The 19,931-nt window shown below is 38.7% G+C and overlaps 1 protein-coding gene across 1 annotated transcript in view; it reads left to right on the forward strand.

Moving 5' to 3' along the window:
• The window catches only part of STAG1 (STAG1 cohesin complex component), a gene marked incomplete at both ends in the record, with an annotated part of 279,463 nt that overhangs the window by 191,141 nt on the left and 68,391 nt on the right, over positions 1–19,931 (forward strand). The window contains 2 exons of the mRNA XM_080695497.1: positions 587–657; positions 4,355–4,442. Coding sequence (XP_080551623.1) covers positions 587–657; positions 4,355–4,442 — 159 coding nt within the window. The remainder of the gene's footprint in view (positions 1–586; positions 658–4,354; positions 4,443–19,931) is intronic.

Below are 19,931 nucleotides of genomic sequence, written 5' to 3' on the forward strand. Positions count from 1 at the left end.
TCATTAAGAATAGGATTATAGCTCAGTGGTGAAGTGTTTGCCTGGTATGCATGAGACCTTTGGTTGATTCCCAGAACCAGAACAATATTTTTTAAATACTCTTTCACTCTGCAATCCCACTTTCAAGAAATTTATCTACTAGTATTAATTAGGAAAGTATATAAAATCATGTTTATCACCTTTTTTTGCGGTACTAGGAATGGGACCTAGGGGCATTCTACCTCCAAGCTACACTCCCAGTCCTATTTATTATTATTTATTTTGAAACAGAGTCTTACTGAGTTGCAAAGGGCCTCACTAAGAGCTGAAGCTGTCTGCAAACCACGATCCTCCTGTCTCAGCCTCCTGAAAGCTGGGATTACAAGTGTATGCCACTACACCTGATTTATTACATTATTTAAAGTGCAATAATTAGTTATTCCTGGGTGTTAGAATTAAAAGTTTTTTTCTTGTATTTTTATATCTACAGTGAGTATATCCAATTTATATAATAAAGAATTCTTTACGCATTTAAATATTAATAGAAATTAATGTGAATACAAGCTAAGTGGCGATAATGAGTTGATCTTTGGCTTTTTATTTGTAGGGTGAAGAAGCGGATGATGATGATATTTACAACGTTCTTTCTACCTTAAAGCGGTTAACTTCTTTCCACAAGTGCGTTGTTTATTGAAAGTAGATTTAGTGAATGACATACACTAGCCAACAAATGCAAAATGATTATGTTTGACATTCTCACAATGGGAAATTTTATAGAAATATTGGGGAGTGGTACTTTTTTCTCTTTATTATTAAAGTTTTCTACATATGGATTATGTTTGTTATTTAATTACTTAAGGTATAAAATTTATTATTAATCTAATGAAAATTTATTATTTAATGTGATGAATGTACACTGCAAAACTTTGTCAATTGTATAGGTTGTTTGCAGTACTAAGGATTGAACCTAGGAGCATTCTACCTCTGAGGTACACTCCCAGCTTTATTTTTTTTTTAATTTTTTTTATTTTTGGTGGTACTGGGGTTCCTGGAAGCCCTTCTTCCTCCGGGCTACACTCCCAGACCTATTTTATATTTTTTGAAACAGGGTCTCTTACGCCAGCACAGCTGGCTTCGAACCTGCGTGATCCTCCTGTCTCCGCCTCCCAAGCGCGGGGATTACAAGCGTGCGCCACCACGCCCGGCTTCCAGCCCTATTTTTTTGATAGACCTCTTACTAAGTTGTGGAAGGCCTTACTAAGTGGCTGATGCTGGCCGCAAACCTGCAACCCTCCTGTCTCAGCCTCCCAAGTACAAGAAATTACAGGTGTGTGCCATCACGCCTGGCCTTAATTGTATAGTTTAACAAATCAAATTAACTTTTTTTGGGGGGGGGTACTGTGGATGCAACCCAGGGGCCTTCTACCTCCAGGCCATACCCCCAGCCCTATTTTATTTTTTATTTGGAAACAAGGTCTCAGTTTGGAGGAATAAATTCAAGAAATATATGGTATAGCATACTGAAAATAGTTAATAATAACATATTACATTCTTCAAAATTGCTGAGAGTATAGATTTTAAGGGTTCTTACCACACACACACCAAAAAAGTATGTGAGGCTTAGTACAGTGTCGTGTGCCTATAGTCTTAGAGTTTGAGAGGCAGAGGAAAGAGGATCACAAACTCCTGTGGCTTAGTCTTTGTCTCATTGTAAATATTAAAAGGGTTAGGGTGAAGCTCTGAGGTAGGTTGGGTTCAATCCCCCGTTTCACACTGACACAAAGTATGTGAGGTAATCATATTAGCTCCAATTAGCTGGTCCACTGTATTATATATATATGTATGCATTTCAAAACAATTTATACATGATAAATACATACAATATATTTTTGTCAATTTAAATAAATGAAAAAAGAAAATTTGGAGAAAAGCTGCAAAAGTTATTCCTGTGGACCTTTTTCCTGAATTCTATTGTTTGGTTCATTACTAATCTTTTCATACTATGTTGATAGAACAGTTAAATTTGAATAAGAAAAAACGCTCAGATGAAATATGTGTTTTCAAATTACAGTTTCTACATCTCTTATAATGAGGTATGTTCATCTTTATGAAAAAGAGGAAAATAGAACCTTGTTGAAGTTTGGTTGTGGCTCTTAATGAATACTTTAGATTTTAAAAACAGCTTCTAGCCAGGCGTGGTGGTGCACGCTTGTAATCCCTGCACTTGGGAGGCTGAGACAGGAGGATTGCACAGGTTCAAAGCCAGCCTCAGCTACTTAGTGAGGCTCTCAGCAACTTAGTGAGACCCTGTTTTCAAATAAAATATTAAATGGGTCTGGGAGTATAGCCCGGAGGTAGAAAGCCCCTGGGTTCTACCCCCAGTACCACCCAAAAAAATAAATAAGTAAATAAATAAAAATAAAAACAGCTTCTAAAATCTAAGCTTTTAACCTGGCTTGTTGATGCATGCCTATAATATCAGCTACATAGGAAGCTGAGGCAGGAGAATCACTTGAGGCCAGAAATTCGAGGCCAGGCTGGACAACACAGTCCTTGTCACTCAAAGAAAAATAATTAGTAAGCTTATTCTATATATACGAGTAAACATTTTTTTGGTACTAGGGGTTAAACCCAGGGCACTCTACCTCAGAGCTACACTCTCAGCCCATTTCATTCTTTGTTTTGAAACAGGGTCTTTTTTTTTTTTTTTTTTCATACTGGGGATGGAATGCAGGGTCATTCTACCTCTGAGCTACACCCCCTATAGCCCTATTTTGTATTCTTTATTTTGAAACAGGGTCTCACTGAATAGAAAAGGGCCTCACTAAGTAGCTGACACTATCAGATAATTGGATCCTCCTGTCTCAGCCTCTCAAATGCTGGGGTTACAAGCATGTGCCACCATGCCCAGCTTGAAACGGGATCTTAATAGGTTTCTGAGAGTCTCACTAAATTTCTGAGACTTATCTTGAATTTTCGTTCCTCTTGTCTCAGCCTCCCAAGTACTGGGATTTCTGGCATGCACTACCATGCCTGGCACAAATTCTTCTCTTTAAAAATATTTTGTTGCCAGTTATGGTGGTACATGCTTGTAATCCCAGTACTTGAGAGGCTGAAACAGAAGGATCGTAGGTTTGAAGCCAGCCTCAGCAGCTTAATGAGGTTCTCAACAACTTAGTGAGGCTCTGTTTCCAAATATAGATAGATAGATAGATAGATAGATAGATAGATAGATAGGTAGGTAGGTAGGTAGGTTTGGAGGTATAGCTCAGAGGTAGAAGGCCCCTGGGTTTCATCCATAGTACCACAAAAATACACACACACATACTATACACACACACACACACACACACACACACACACACGTAGCTATATAGTCATTTGAAGATAAAGTTGATAGCCAGTATCAAAAAGACTTATTTTTACTAGTAAAGTTTATGAGAATATAAAATGCCATTATCTCATTCACAAATTTCATTCCCTATAAATAACCATATCACATTTTAACTTTCACATATTTCCTTTTCCCTAGTTTTGTCTTTATACCCATTTTGTGAATACAGATCTCTTATTTAAAAATATGCATTGCTGCTGGATGTGGTGGCACATGCTTGTAATCTCAGTACTTGGGAAGCTGAGGCAGGAGAATTGAAGGTTTGCGGCCAGCCTCAGCTACTTAGTTCCTTCACAACTTAGACCTTGCTTCAAAATAAAGAATAAAGAGCCAGGCATGGTAGCACACACTTGTAATCCCAGCATTTGGGAGGCTGAGACCGGAGGATCGCAGTTCATAGACAGCCTCAGCTACTTAGTGAGGCCCTTTGCAACTCAGTGAGACCCTGTTTCAAAATAAAGAATAAAAAATCGGGTGGAGGTGTTGCTCGGAGGTCGAATGCCCCTGGGTTCCGTCCCCAGACCCGCAAATAAAATAAAGAAATAGGGCTAGGGGTATATCTCAGAAGTAGAATGTCCCTGGGTTTAAACCCCAGTGTCACATATAAATAAATAAATAGATAAATAAATAAATACACACTGCTTATAAAGTTTAAATTTGTAAATGAATTTATTTAAAATTTATTTTAAGATGTACTAAAAAGAAATCTTATTCATGTATGGAATATGAACTTAGGCTGACCATTTGGTAGAAACATCACTTAAATGTTTGCAGTTTATTGTTGATTATTTATTTAATGAATTCCTAGTATGGGCTGTTTAATAGTCCTTCTCTCCATACCCATCTCATGAACATTTCCTTAATGGATTTTTTTAAATTCTGTAAGAAAATTAAGTTATTTTGTTCTTTCACATAGTGAAATGAGATCAAATTTAAATTTTCTACTCTATAATAAAGTTATTCCATCTTTTTTTATTTTAGTGCTCATGATCTTACAAAATGGGATCTTTTTGGTAACTGCTACAGATTACTGAAGACTGGAATTGAACATGGCGCTATGCCAGAACAGGTAGGAATTATGATATTCTTTCTGTGTTGTTTTAGAAATATTTTTTTTATAATTATTACCGTGATGATTGAATATTACTGATATTATGTCATATATTTAGACATATTAGAGAAGGAAAAAGTAGCTATTCTATATGTTAAAAAATTGCTATAATGTATGTTAAAAATTTAATGTTAGCCAAGCATGGTGATGCACACTGGTAAAACCAATAATTAGGAGACTGAGACAGGAGGATCACAGGTTTGTGGCCAATCTCAGCTACTTAGACCTTCTACATCCTGGTGGTACACTATTTCAAAATAAAGAATAAAGAGCTGGGCGTGGTGGCACATGCTTATAATCCCAGCATTCGGGAGGCTGAGACCGGAGGATTGTGGTTCGAGGACAGCCTCTGCTACTTAGTGAGGCCCTCCACAACTTAGTGAGACCCAGTTTCAAATTAAAGAATAAAAAAAAACTAGGGCAGGGGGTGTAGCTCAGAGGTCAAATCTCCCCGGGTTCCATCCCCAGACCCACAAAAAAAAAAAAAAGAATAAAAAGAGGGCTGGATATAACTCAAAGATGGAGTGCCCCTACATTCAATCCCTCGTACCAAAAAAAAAAAAATTATGTTAAGCCAGGCATGGTGGTAGCCCATGCTAGTAATCCCATTACTTGGGAGGCTGAAACAGGAGGATGGCAGGTTCAAAGCCAGCCTCAGGAACTTAAGCTCTCTTTCAAAAGTGCTGGATGTGTAGCTCAGAGATAGAACACCCCCGGTTCAATCCCTAGTGTCACAAGATGATGATGATGATGGTGGTGGTGGTGGTGGTGGTGGTGGTGGTGGTGGTGGTGGTGGTGGTGGTACCACCCAGGAAACATAATGTTATTACTCCAATTATACAACTTTGATAAATTTATTATGTGATGAGTTTTTGGTCATGACTAAATTCCAGACACTTAAGTATTGATGATATCAGGCCTTAGTCATGGCTTGGTTAAGCATAGTTAAATAAGTTTGGGGACCCTTGTCAAGTTTTAGACCGAAGTGCAAGTGTCAGGAATTCGACAAACTGCCTAGTCTGAATAGAATTGAGAGTCAAATAGAATAATTAACTCTGCATGAGAGAGGATAGAGTTACTTTTATGCCTTTCATGAAGACCAAAATAACAACCTCGTACTTAGGTATAAGTGATGTTTAGGGACATCACATTACCCATTTGGTAATATGAAATGCTTAGATGGTTTCTTATTACTCTAAAGCAGTAAGAATTTCAGCACATATACAAAATGTAACTTCATATTGAAAGTCAATCACAGAGGCCAAATGTAGTGATAGCTGAAGTCTTAATGCTTGGGAGGCCAAGATCCTTGAACCCAGGAGTACAAGGTCAGCCTGGGCAGCATCTTGAAACCCTTTATCCAAAAAAGAAAAAGTCAGTCCCAGTCATAGTGTTTATTACTGCTGTGTGATCACTTAAATTGCCTAACATAGAGAGGCAATGGACCTCAGTGGTGGAGCACTTGCTTTGCGTGTACAAAGTCTTGAGTTCGATCTCCAGTACTGCCCCCAAAAAAGACCTAACCATATTTATTTTAGTGAACCCTACCTAATGTAAGAGCCACTCTTAATAAAGCAAATCTCCCTGATTATGTTAGGTGTTTTTTATTTTACTTTGTAGAACGAGGATACATGTTTAACTAACATTTTTATTCTTTTATTATTGGCACTTCAATTTCCCATCCTTTCTTCATCTCCGTTTCTAATAATCTAAGTACAATTTACTCATTTTCTCAGCTCTGCTTCAGATTCACAAGGGAATGAGAGGCATAGATGTTCCTGTTTTGGCTTTCTTTGGTTCTTCAAGGAGGAAATAATAATATGCGTCTCTAGGAATTATAATAAACATATCTAGGGATTATAATCATGTCTACATTTATTTTTCTATTCACTACGCCATCATTACCTTAGCCTGAGTTGTGAGAGTTCTCACTTTGTTGTATTCTGTAGTCACTTTGGTTCTGTTGCTTAATTTTCACTGCATGGGTATTATCTCCTCTGTTTTCAGTTATTTTGTTGAATAAGAGAACATATTTACGTGACATTTAACTCTACTAACTCCATAGACATGTAGTCTTTAACCATGTGTACAAAGTCTGAGTACTGTTCTTGTTCATTTTAGCAGCTCTTAGAAAACATTGCTTAAGCCGGGCGTGGTGGCGCACACTTGTAATCCCAGTATTAGGGAGGTGGAGACCAGAGGATTGCAGTTCGTAGACAGCCTCAGCTACTTAGTGAGGCCCTTCGCAACTCAGTGAGACCCAGTTTCAAAAAATAAAAAGAATATAAAACTAAGGCTGGGGGTATATCTCAGAGGTAGAATGTTCCTGGGTTCTATCCCCAGTACCACAAAAGAAAGAAAGAAAGAAAGAAAGAAAGAAAGAAAGAAAGAAAGAAAGAAAGGAAGGAAGGAAGGAAGGAAGGAAGGAAGGAAGGAAGGAAGGAGAAAGAAAGAGAAGGAAGGAAGGAAGGAAGGAAGGAAGGAAGGAAGGAAAGAAAACATTGCTTAAGAAAATCAGTATTGAGCCAGGTGTGGTGTTTTGCACCTATAATCTTAGTACTTGGGAGCTAAGACAGGATTGGAGGTTTGAGACCAGCCTCAGCAACTTATAAACATCCTAACAAGATCTGTTTCAAAGCAAAAGTATATATAAAAAGGGCTGTACTTCTGAGGTAGAATGCCCTGGGGTTCAGTCCCCAGTACCACAAAAAGCAACCCAATATTGAAAAAAACAAAATTTCCTTATTAAGGTAATTTTTAAGGCCATACAAACTCATTTTTTCAGGTGCCAACTCTGTACTTTTATTTAGAATAGAGAAGAAAATGCTTAATGTTTGAAAGTACCTTAAAATTAACTCTCTATTTGGTAGGACTATATTGGCCTAATACTGGTTTTCCATAATAGCCAATTAGACCTTTTCAGTCCCAATCTTCAAGGTCAACAGAATTCATTTCTTTTTCTGTATTTATATGTGTGTATATATATTCACATTTTTTCCAGTAATTTGCCAATACTTTGGAAGGGAGGTGGTACTGGGAATGGGAACCCAGGGACTTTCTTCCGCTGGGCTACCCCAGATGTTTTTGTTTTTGTTTTGGAAACAGGGTCTTAAAAGTTACTGGGACTAGCTTTATTTTTCAGTGTTCCAATCTCAGCATCTCAGGTACTGGGATTACAAGTGTGGAGCACCATACCCAACTTGCCAATGCTATTTTAACTCATAGAGCTTTAGTGTATGTGGATGGTCAAAATGTAATAGGACTTCCTTGTTCTAATAATTTTCTTGGAAAGTTCTAATAGAAATATTGACTCAGTTTTCTATACCAGATTCACCATTGACAGTATTTTTTACATTTGTTTACTTACACATTTTATTTGTCCTTTTATATATTGTATCTATATAGCATATTAAAAGTATTTTCAACAGTTTTTCCCAATATATACTCACAACATTTAGTTGGTCGACTTTTTTTTTTTTGCTGGTTTTTGAGGTTAGGATTGACTTCAACCCAACCTTTCATGTACTTTGCGAGCATTCTAACACTGAGTTACACTCCTCTCCCTTAGGTGGTATGTCTTTTTTGTTTCTAATCTGGATGGTTTCTTAGCCTTTGTGTTTCATGATATTTTGAAGAGTACAAACCAGTTATTTCATAGAATGTTCTCAATTTAGATTTGTCCAATATTTGGCATATTTAGATTTGGATTACATATTCTTGGCAGGAATGAATGTAAACGATACTCTGTCCTCAATACATCACATCAGAAGATACACAATGTTGCCTTGTTGTAGAGTCTGCAGGGTTTCTTCTGAGTAGTTCCCATTGTCTCTTTGGGGTATTTTAATTATTATTTTATTGGTGCATTACAATTATGCATCATAATGAGGTTCAGTGTGTTAAAAAAAATATGTGCATGCATTCTTTTGTGTATTTCCCTTTACATCCAACCTTGCTTGCTCTCTACTTCTGCTCCTACCATGAGTTAGTGAGATTAGTAGTAATACCTTCACATATTACCAAAGTTTTATTTGAACTTTTTTTCTTCAGTCTTCCCTCTTCTCCTCCCTAACTTTCTCTCCTAACCCCATCAACTGCTCTACAGAAACACACACCCCTATCTCTCTCTCTCTCTCTCTCTCTCTCTCTCTCTCTCTCTCTCTCTCTCTCTCTCGTGTGTGTGTGTGTGTGTGTGTGTGTGTGTGTTATTTAAAGTCTTTTATGATTCAGGCATGGTAGCACATGCTTGTAATCCCAGTACTTGAGAGGCTGACACAGGAGGACCACATATTCAATGACAGCCTCAGCAAGTAATGAGACTCTCATCAACTTAGCAAGACCCTCTTTCAAAATAAAAATAAAAAGCCATGCATGGTGGCGCAGGCTTGTAATCCCCACATTTGAGAGGCAGAGACAGGAGGATCGCGCAGGTTTGAAGCCAGCTGCACTGGAGTAAGAGACCCTGTTTCCAAATAAAAAAGTATAAAAATAGGTCTGGGAGTGTAGCCCGGAAGTAGAAGGGTTTCCAGGAACCCCAGTACGACCCCCCCAAAAAAAAATTGGGCTAGAAGTATAGCTTAGAGGTAGAATGCCCCTCAATTCAATCCCCAGTACCACACAAAAAAAAAATCTTTTATGTTTATTCTTTTCTCCCTAGCTTCCACAACTGAGAAAACACCATCCTTGACTTTTAAGACTGACTGGTCTCACTTAGCATAATATTCTCCCATTCCACCCACTTTCCTATTGATGACATAATTTTGTTCTTTATAGCTGAATAAAATTCCATAGTGTCTGTATAATGCATTTTATTTATTTGTTCATCTGTTTATGGACACCTGGGTTGGTTCCATAATATGGCTGTTCTGAATTGTGCAATTATAAACATGGGCAGCCATGCATAATGGCACACACTTGTAATTCATGTACTTGAGAGGCTAGACAGGAGGGTCACAGGTTCAAGGACAGCCTCAGTATTTAGTGAGCCTCTCAGCAACCTGGTGAGACCCTGTTTCCAAATAAGAAATAAAATGGTCTGGGAGTGTAGTTTGTCAGTAGAATGCTTCTGGGTTCAATTCACAGTACCACAAACAAAATGAATAATAAATAAATAAACATGGGTATGCATATATCAATGTGGTGTTCTGAGATGCCAAGGAGTAGTATAGTTGGGTCATATGGTAGTACTATTTCTAGTATTTTGAGGAATCTCTAAACAAATCTTGCTACTGGCTATACTAATTTACAGTTTTACCAACAGTGAATAAAAGTTTCTATTTCCCCACATCCTCACTAGCATTTCTTTTTTTTTTTTTTTTGGTGGTACTGGGGGTGGAACCCCAAAGACTTTACATTTTTATTTGGAAACAGGGTCTCCTAAACCAGCACGCGCCGCTGGCTTGGAACCTGCGCCATCCTCCTGTCTCTGCCTCCCAAGCGCGGGAATTACAAGCATGCGCCACCAAGCCCGGCCTTTATTTGTATTCTTAATGATTGCCATTCTACTTGGAGTTAGGTAGAATCTCATTATAGCTTTGACTTGCATTTCTCTGATTGCTAATGATGTTGCCTATCTTTTCAGGTGTATATTCTATTACGTGTGTGTGTGTGTGTGTGTGTGTGTGTGTGTGTGTGTGTGTGTGTGTGGTCGTACTGGGGTTCCTGGAAGCCCTTCTACCTACGGGCTACAATCCCAGACCTATTTTATTTTATTTTTTTTAATTTGGAAACAGGGTCTCTTAAGCCAGTGCGGCAGTCTTCGAACCTGCTGATCCTCCTGTCTCCTCCCAAGCGCAGGGATTACAAGCATGCGCCACCAAGCCCAGCAGTCTATTACCCATTTTTATTGGATTATTTTGGTGGTTTTTTGTTTGTTTGTTTTGCGGGTCTGGGGATGGAACCCAGAGGTACTTGACCTCCAAGCTATACACCCTGCCCAATTTTTTATTCTTTATTTTGAAACAGGGTCTCACTGAGTTGCAGAGGGCCTCACTAAGTAGCTGAAGCTGTCCGCGAACCGCGATCCTCCAGTCTCAGCCTCCCAAATACTGGGATTACAAGCGTGCGCCACCACGCCTGGCTTTATATATTCTCAGTATTAATCTATTGGAGATGTAGCTGACAAAGATTTTCTCTGATCCTATATGGTATCTCCTGAGGCTTTTGATTGTTTCTTTTGCTGTACAGAGAGTTGTTTGGTTGTGGTTTTGGTGGTACTGGGGATTGAATCAGGAACATTGTATGTCAGAACTATACCTCCAGCCTCATTTTATTTTTTATTTCAAGACAGGGTATCACTAAGTTGAGGAGGACCTCATTAGTTTCCTGAGGTTGGCTTCGAATCTGTGATCCTCCTGTCTCAGCTTCCCAAGTACTGAGATTACAAGTGTGCATCGCCATGCCTGCTTGTGCAAAAGCTTTTTAGCTTGATGCTATCCTATTTATTGATTCTTAGTTTTATTTCCTAAGCTTTTGGGAGGGTATTTTTGAGAAAATTTCTGCCAGTGCCTCCATAGCGGAGAGTTGGTTCCATGGTATTCTTTATAAACTAATTTCTAGGTCTTTTGATCCATCTTGAGTTGAACTATGTACAGTGTGAAAGCTAGGGATGTAAGTTCAGTCTTCCATTTTCTTTATTAATTCATATATTACCTGTGGGAAGATTTCTAAATTTTACATAAATAATCCTTTTTCTTAGCAAACTTTAACGTAATAGTTTTTTGTTGTTGTTGTTGTTGTTGTTGTTGTTTTGGTGGTACGGGGGTTCCTGGAAACCCTTCTCCCTCCGGGCTACACTCCCAGAAACCCCTTTTATATTTTTATTTGGAAACAGGGTCTCTTAAGCCAGCAAGGCTGGCTTCGAACCTGTGCGATCCTCCTTTCTCTGCCTCCCAAGCGCGGTGATTACAAGTGTGCATCACCACGCCCGGCTAACATAATAGTTTTTAATCAATTTATGTATCTTTCCTGATCAATTTTTACTATTATGATTGGCTGGATATAGTGGTACATGTCTATAATCCTATTACTTGGGAGTCTGGGACAGGAGGATCACAGGTTCAAGTCTAGCCTCAGCAACTTACACCCCACAGCAACTTAATGAGAACCTGTTAAAAACAAAAAGGGCTTGTAGTATAGCTCAGAGGTAGAATGCCCGTGGATTAAATCCCTAGTACCACAAAAAAAAAAAAAACAATGATTTTCTAACTGGTATTTATTTTATATGTGTTAATTAACACACTATGTAAGGAAGAACTTTACTTTTCTCCTCCTTGTGCTACTGGGAATGGAACCTAGTGGCATTTAATTTTTTCAGTGGTTACTATTTTATGTCCTCATAAATTTATATATACTATTATTAATATATATTTATAAATTTCCTTTTCCTATGCTTTGCCTTTTGTTTTTAATTTATATTTTAAAAAGTTAACTGACACATGATAACATATTGTACATATTAATGAGGTAGCAAGTGGTATTTCAATACATGTGTACATTGTACAACATTAATCAGGTTAAACATATTTGTCTCCTCAGATACTTACCATTTTGTTATGGTAAAAACTTTTAATATAGCTGGGCATGGTAGCACATGCTTGTAATCCCAGCACTTGGGAGGCTGAGACAGGAGGATCGCACAGGTTCGAAGCCAGCCTCAGATACTTAGTGAGGCTCTCAGCAACTTAGTGAGACCCTGTTTCCAAATAAAATATAAAATAGGTCTGTGAGTATAGTCCGGAGGTAGAAGATCCCCTGGGTTCCACCCCCAGTACCACAAAATAAAAAAGCTTTTGATATACTCCTGGGAGGGTTTGAGGCGGGGGAGTGGGGACTGGGCCTGGGTTGGGGTCTGGGACTCCAGCCCAGGGGCATTCTACCTCCAAGCTATACCCTCTTAGCTCTGTGGATTTTTTATTTTGAAGCCAAGTCTTGCTAGATTTCTGAGTCTCTCTACGTTCCTGAGGCTGTCCTTGAACCTGTTATTCTCTTTTCTCAGCTTCTCCAGTACTGACTGGAATTATAGGAATGAACCATCATACCTGTTTCTTTTGTTTTTTTTAATTACAGTGGTTAAAAAAGAGAGCGATCCAGATTCCTAACAAATTTTAAGTGTATAGCACAATATTTTTAATTTTGAGCACAATCTTTTGCACCTTTAGTTTTAATTTATAAGTGTTTCTATATATTAATATGTTTAATCTTGTCGTTTGTTACATTATTTTACCAATAAAAATTTTGCTTATGTTGTATTATGCATGTGTTTATTTTTATATAATCAGAATTATCAGTGATTTTCTGTTGTGGTTTTTATTTGATATTATACTTAGCCTTTTCTATACTTCCAAATCACTTATTCATTAATAGTCGTATATATCCGTACATACACACATACATTTTTTTTTTTTTTTGCAGTCGTAAGCATTGAACACAGGACCAAGCACATACTTGACAAGTGCTCTACCACTAAGCAACATTTTTATTCATTCAAGAGTGTGTGTGCGTGTGTGTGTGTGTGCGCGCGCGCGCGCACGGGCTTACTGGGGATCAAACCCAAGGGCATTCTATCTCCAAGCTACACTTTTACCCCTTTTTTGTTTTTGAATCAAGGTCTTGCTAGGTTGGTAAGAGTCTCACTACTTGCTGAGACTATCCTTAAACCTGTGATCCTCCTGTCTCAGCCTCCCAAGTACTGAGGGTATAGGAGTGCACCATCATACCCAGCATAAATCCTTTGAACTGCCGGGCATGGTAGCCTATGCCTGTGATTCCAGTACTTCAGAGGCTCATGAGAAGGATGACGGATTTCAGGACAGCTTCAGCGGTGTAGCAACATTTTTAGCAAAATATTGAGACTCTGTTTCAAAACAAAAATTTAAATCAGCTCAGAGGTAGAATGCCCTGTGTTTCAATCCTCAGTACCACACACACATATGTACACATAAATATTTTGAATTTATTTTCATGAATTTCACATTGATTATCTATTTTGCCTGATTTTCAGTTATTCTTTATTACAGTAAAATATACATAATGTAAAATTCACCACATCAACTATTATTAAGTGTGCAGTTCTGTGGCGTTGAATACATTTACATTTGCTACAATTAAAACTTTTAAAGAGAAATCACTATTCATTTTCTCTTTTATATATACTTTTATTGGTGCAATGTAATTGTACATCATACTGAGATTCAAAATGATATAAACATACGTTTACACATTACTTGGTTTATTTTCTTCCATCTGTCTGCCACCACCACCACCACCACCGCCATCTTTCCTCCTTCCTGATGCAGGTTAGTGAAATAGTGAAGCATTGCGTGTATTTGAACTGTTTGCTCCCTTAGTCCTTTTCCCCTCCCCACCTCCCAACCTTTATCCCCTTGGGGTTTTTCTTCCTCATTTGTCTGATGTACCTTTTGCTTTCTATTTTTGGTCAGCTTTCACATATGAAGAAAACATATGACCCTTTATTTTCTGAGACTGGCTGATCTCATTTAGCACAATATTCCCTGGGTCATCAGTTTTACTGCAAATGACATAATCTTGTTCTTCTTTATGGCTGAGTACAATTCCATTGTGTGTATACATCACATTTTCGCTATCCATTTATCTGTTGACAGACACCTAGGTTGGTTCTATAATTTGGCTACTGTAAATTGTGCTGCTATAAACACGGGTATGCATGTATCGCTGTCATATTCTTACTTCATTTTTTGGGAAAGATACTGAGGAGTCATGTGGCTGGGTCATATGGTGGTTCCATTCCTAGTCTTTTGAGGAACCTTCATACTGATCTCCAATGTGGTTGTACTAATTTACCATCCCACCAAGTTCCTATTTCACCACATCCTGAACAGCATTTATTATGGTTTGTATTCTTGGTGATTGCCATTCTGATTGGAGTTAGATGGAATCTCAGGGTAATTTTGATTTTTATTTTGCTGATGGCTAATGATGAAGAACTTTTTATGTATTTGTTGGCCATTTGTATTTCCTCTTTTGAGAAGTATATTCAGTTCAATAGCCCATTGTTTAATTGGGTTATTTGGTTTTTTGAAGTTAAAGTGTTTTGAGTTCTTTATATATTCTATATGTTAGTCCTCTATCAGAGGAGTAGCTGGCAAAGATTTTTTTTTTCAATCATTAGGCTCTCTCTTATTTTGATTGTATTCTTTGCTGCACAGAAGCTTTTTAATTTTATAGCATTCCATTTATTGATTCTCAGTTTTATTTCCTGAGCTTTAACAGTCTTGTTGAGAAAATCTCTATCTACCGGTGCCTGTCTGTTGGAAAGTTGGACAACCTATGCTGTCTTCTAGTAACTGTAGTCTCTGGTCTAAATCTTCCTTTTTTTGTTGTTTGTTTGTTTGTTTGTTTTTTAATCTATCCTGAATTGACTCTAGTGCAGGATAAAAGATTAGTGTTTAATTCTATTTTCTTAAAATGGATAACCAGTCCCAACACCATTTTTTGGAAAGGCTATCTTTTCTCCAGCTTAGTTTTTGACACCTTTTTTTTTTTTTTTTTTTTTTTTTTTTTTTTTTTTTTTTTTTTTTTGGTGGTACTGGGGTTCCTGGAAGCCCTTCTACCTCCGGGCTACACTTCCAGACCTATTTTATATTTTTGAAACAGGGTCTCTTACGCCAGCGTGGCTGGCTTTGAACCTGCGCGATCCTCCTGTCTCCACTTCCCAAGCGCGGGGATTACAAGCGTGTGCCACCACGCCCGGCTTTTGACACCTTTTTTTAAAAAATCAACTAGCTATATTTGTGAGCATTTGCCTCTGTATCTTTTATTGTATTCCATTGGTCCATGGGTCTCATTTGATGCCCATACCATTGAGTTTTCATTACTGTAGTTCTGTAGGATAATTCGAAGTCAGATGTTGTGATGCCTCCAACATGGTTCTCACTGCTCAAGGTTGCTAGGGCTATTCTGGTTCTTTTGATCTTCTTTATGAATTTTAGGACTTTTTTCTAGCTCTGTGAAGAATAACATTTGTATTTTAATAGGTATTGCTCTGAGTCTGTAGATTGGTTTTGGTAATATGGCCATTTTGACAACATTTATTCTGCCTGTCCAAAAACATGGGAGGTCTTTCCATCTTCTAAGGTCTTCTTCAATTCTTTTTTTTTTTTAAAGTATTCTGTAGTTTTCATTATAGAGGTCCTTTGTTTATCCTTAGAGTTATTCTAAGTTTTATGGATTGTTTGTTATGTTTTTGCATTATTTTTGAAAGGGTTCAGGAGTCTTCCACAAAGAGACACCAGGGTGTATGCAATCATAAGATCTTTATTTTGGGGAATCCAGCATGCTGGGGTCCATCAAGTGTAGGGGGAAGTGGAGATTTCCTAAGTCCTAGGGGTAGGGTGTCATGACCTTTTCATTGATTGGCAAACTTTGAGGTCTAAGCATTAACATAGGACTCTTCATTCATTAACATATCCACCTGAGTCAGTTCACCTATAGGCCTAGTCCTCCTGCAGTGAAATCTGAACCTGTCATGGCGTCCGCTCAGATGGAATCCACTTGTTGCTTCAGTTTTGTTTTGTTGCTATTGTGAATAGAATTGTTTTCTAGATTTCTTTTTCAGATGCATGATTGGTGTATAGAAAAGCTAAGGATTTTTATAAGTTTATTTTGTATTGGCTATTCTGCTGAATTTATCAGCTCTAAAAGTCTTCAGGTTGCGTTTTTTGAATCTTCTAAGTATAAAATCATGTCAAGTGCAAACAGAAATAATCACTTCCTCTTTCTCTATTTGTATCCCTTTAATTTCCCTCTTTTGTCAGATTGCTCTAAGATTTCAAGAGTTATATCGAATTAAGAGTGGTGATAATGGGCATCCTTGCCTTGTTTCTGATTTTAGAGGAAATACTTTTAGTTTTTCCCCATTCAGAATGATGTTGGCAGTGAGTTTATCATATATTACCTATATAATGTGGAGGTAAGTTCCTTCTGTCCCTAATTTCTTCAGTGTTTTTAACATAAATGGGTATTGAATTTTGTTGGATGCTTTTTCTTTAATTTTTTTTAAATTGGTGGATTGTAGTCATACATCTTTTTTTTTAAGCTAAGCAACTTATATTATTAAAAAGGCAGAAAGAAGAAATTATAAAGCACTACATCAGAGAGTGACAGAGTGGAGTGGCTTGAAAATAAGACACTGAAGACTTTGAATACCAAACAGTTTTTATAAAGATTATTATCTCTCATCTTTGCTTAACCAATAGTCTTCCAGACCTGACTAGGTGTAGATCTGCCCATTCTTTGGGGAAAGCCTTTTGATGTGATTATGAGGATTTCTTACTTGACCAAAAGCCCTCTTCTTGCATTGATGCAGGTGTAGGCCCAGGTCTTTTTTAAGACCAGAATGTGTTACTAGATTAATACATTCAGGGGTCACATGGTATCTGTCCCCTTTGATAGAGGCCTGTACCATCCTCCTGCATCCTTGGGGAATTTTAGCATATTTGCTAGAAGTTATTATGTAAACCTGTCTTTAATATATGCAGATGCTGAACTACAACTCTTTTGTTTTTTTGCTAATCACTTTTGGTGCAGGGGAACTCTGCAGGGTAACAGCTGCTTCCTTTTCCTGCCTGAGTGCCTTCTCTAACTACTTTTACATTTTAAAATTAATGCCAAAGCATTTCAAATCAATACATTTTAATATTGGTACCAAAGACATTTCCCAATACCGGCACATATTCCCCCCTCTTTCTATTAACTTTCTGACACCTGTCAGGCCAAAAGAAATTAGCATAGGGTTTTGGGGTTTTTTTGTTGGAGGTACTAGGGATGGAACCTAGGGGCATTCTACCTCCGAGCTACACCCCCAGCCCTACTTTTTATTTATTTTGAATCAGGGTCTCACTTAGTTGCAAAGGGCCTCACTAAGTAGCTGAGGCTGTCCGCGAACCACGATCCTCCTGTCTCAGCCTCCCAAATGCTGGGATTACAAGCGTGCGCCACCATGCCCAGCTCAGGGGTTTTGATTTTTAATGTGAACTACCATGAGAATTTTTTAGCTGGGCTAACAGCTAACTTTTAGCTGCCAAGGTCAATATTGGCTGCAGTTCTTGACTGACAGCTTAGAGGCAGAGAAAAGGGTTCTATTGTTTTTGCCTAAGTATGAAAGCTTATTCTTATCAGCCATTAATATAGCTCTTATTAACAGTCAATACAGACTCAATCCCCATGAATTCCCCCTCTTTTTATTAACTTGCATGCACCTGTACCAAAGAAATAGGGTCATCGCAAGTCTTTCATTGCTTCCATGCTGAGAAGGGATAGAGTGGGGCCCCAGCTTTAGAGTGCATGCAAGCAGCTTGACTTTGAGGGAGTCAGATGGGTGGGTGTCTTGAGTCTCTGTGGTCATCCAAAGGACTTCAATAAATGTTTATCTTGGTTATTATCTGGAGCATCATCTGGAACTTGATGGCTTTAACTCTGTTGAAGACAAACTTAACCACATAATTTAGAAGCCATGGGCCAGATATAAGTATGAATAAAGTGGCCTCCAGAGGTCTTAAAAGAGGTAGGCTTAATAGAAACTTACTGTAAGTCTTTTAACTTAAGTTTTATATAAAACCATTTTTACACATATGCCATAAACTTTATTCCTTTACAAACATTCTATAAAATAATACTCTGTGACTTGCTTTAACCCTTTGATTTTATCCTAGTCCCTTTTTTTTTTTTTTTTTTTTTTTTTTTTGTGGTACTGGGGTTCCTGGAAGTCCTTCTACCTTTGGGCTACACTCCCAGACCTAATTTACATTTTCATTTTGGAAACAGGGTCTCCTAAGCCAGCGCGTGCGGCTGGCTTCGAGCCTGCGCGATCCTCCTGTCTCTGCCTCCCAAGCGCGGGGATTACAAGCGTGTGCCACCACGCCCGGCTATCCTAGTCCTTTTTCTTAAAAAATAAGAACAAGGGAGAGGCTTGTGCCCAAGTTAGTTTTGTTTCCTGACATTATATCTCCTTTTTAATAGAGGAGCTGGAGTCTCTATTATGACTAAGAATGGGAGAAGTGGAGGTCACCCCAGAAGCAGGCTATATCTAGAGTAAAGAAACACTTTAGGGGCTGACCTGATATGCCCCTGACTATAGCTGTATTTGGACCTTGGGCCAGGAGAGAAGGGTAACGCCATAAGCCTGGCTCTGTCATCTACAAGGAACCAGACAGTCTGAGATCCCACTGTGAGGACTGCCTAAGACTCTTTAGTTTTGACCCAGGTGGTGGTGGCCTGGAGGAATGGCCCTGGGACCCATCACTGGGAACCTGGCTCTGTGGATCCCAAGTCCCTCCAGACCAGGGGGAACCCAGACTTACAATGATCCCCTTGCACTGTGAGCAGGGCTTTGGAAGGCCTTTGTGGCCTCCTAGCTGAGGGCATTCACACTGGAGATTTCCTGGCTGTCCACACTTAAAACAGACTCGAGCCAAGACTTTTGTGGGATTGGTGTTCATACGCATGGCATCCCGAATTTTTCCATTTCGTTTGTCCTTCTCTTTTTCCCTTTCCAAGTTCTTATTATTATAAACTGAATTAGCAGCCTGCAGTAATGATTTCAGTTTAAATTTGTCTGACTCCCAATACCAGTTTTTAGAGTTTTCCTTTTATATCAGGTGCAGACTGAGTTAAGAATTTATCTCTGAGGATGGCCTCCTTCTACCGAGTAAAGGACTGAGCAACCTGAATGCCTGTGCCTATTGTTTGGGGTCAGTAGTATAACTACCAAGATCCCTTTTAATTTCTTTAAGTTCAGCCAGTAAAAACAGCTTATGGACAGACTGAACTCCAAACTAGTTCGTCCCTATAAGCCTGCATTGGATTTAACTTTTTGTGTGTGGTACTGGGGTTCCTGGAAGCCCTTCCACCTCCAGGCTACACTCCCAAACCTATTTTATATTTTTATTTGGAAACAGGGTCTCTTAAGCCAGCACTGCTGGCTTCGAACCTGCGCGATCCTCTTGTCTCCGCCTCCCAAGTGCGGGGATTACAAGAGTATGCCACCCTCCCGGCTGGATTTAACTTTTTATAGGGCTTTTTAAGAGTATCCCACCTTTGATGGGGTCAGCATGGATGGGCACTCATTTAGACATTAGTAGACAATAATGGGTTTCCTTGAAGCCTCAATAAGTACCAAGCACTGGCCCTGCACCCCTTACACAGGCAATAGGCAGTGAGGATCTTACCCCAAAGGGTATGGATCCCAGATCACAGCTGGCAGCCACTGAGCCTTTTTAGTATGCTGAGAGGAGGCTCAATGTCCCTTCTTGTTTGCCCTACACTATCTAAAGGGGAATTTTCCCCTCCCCTGGAAAGTCTGCCATAGCTAAGCAGTGGCAAGGGGTTCTCCACGGAGAGTCCATTGATGCTGGTTATCCAGTCATTCACCAGGATCCAATCACGTTTTGGGGAAGTTACTGACCTTCA

The sequence above is a fragment of the Muscardinus avellanarius genome (assembly GCF_963383645.1).
Source record: "Muscardinus avellanarius genome assembly, chromosome: 5".
Classification (NCBI taxonomy): domain Eukaryota; kingdom Metazoa; phylum Chordata; class Mammalia; order Rodentia; family Gliridae; genus Muscardinus; species Muscardinus avellanarius.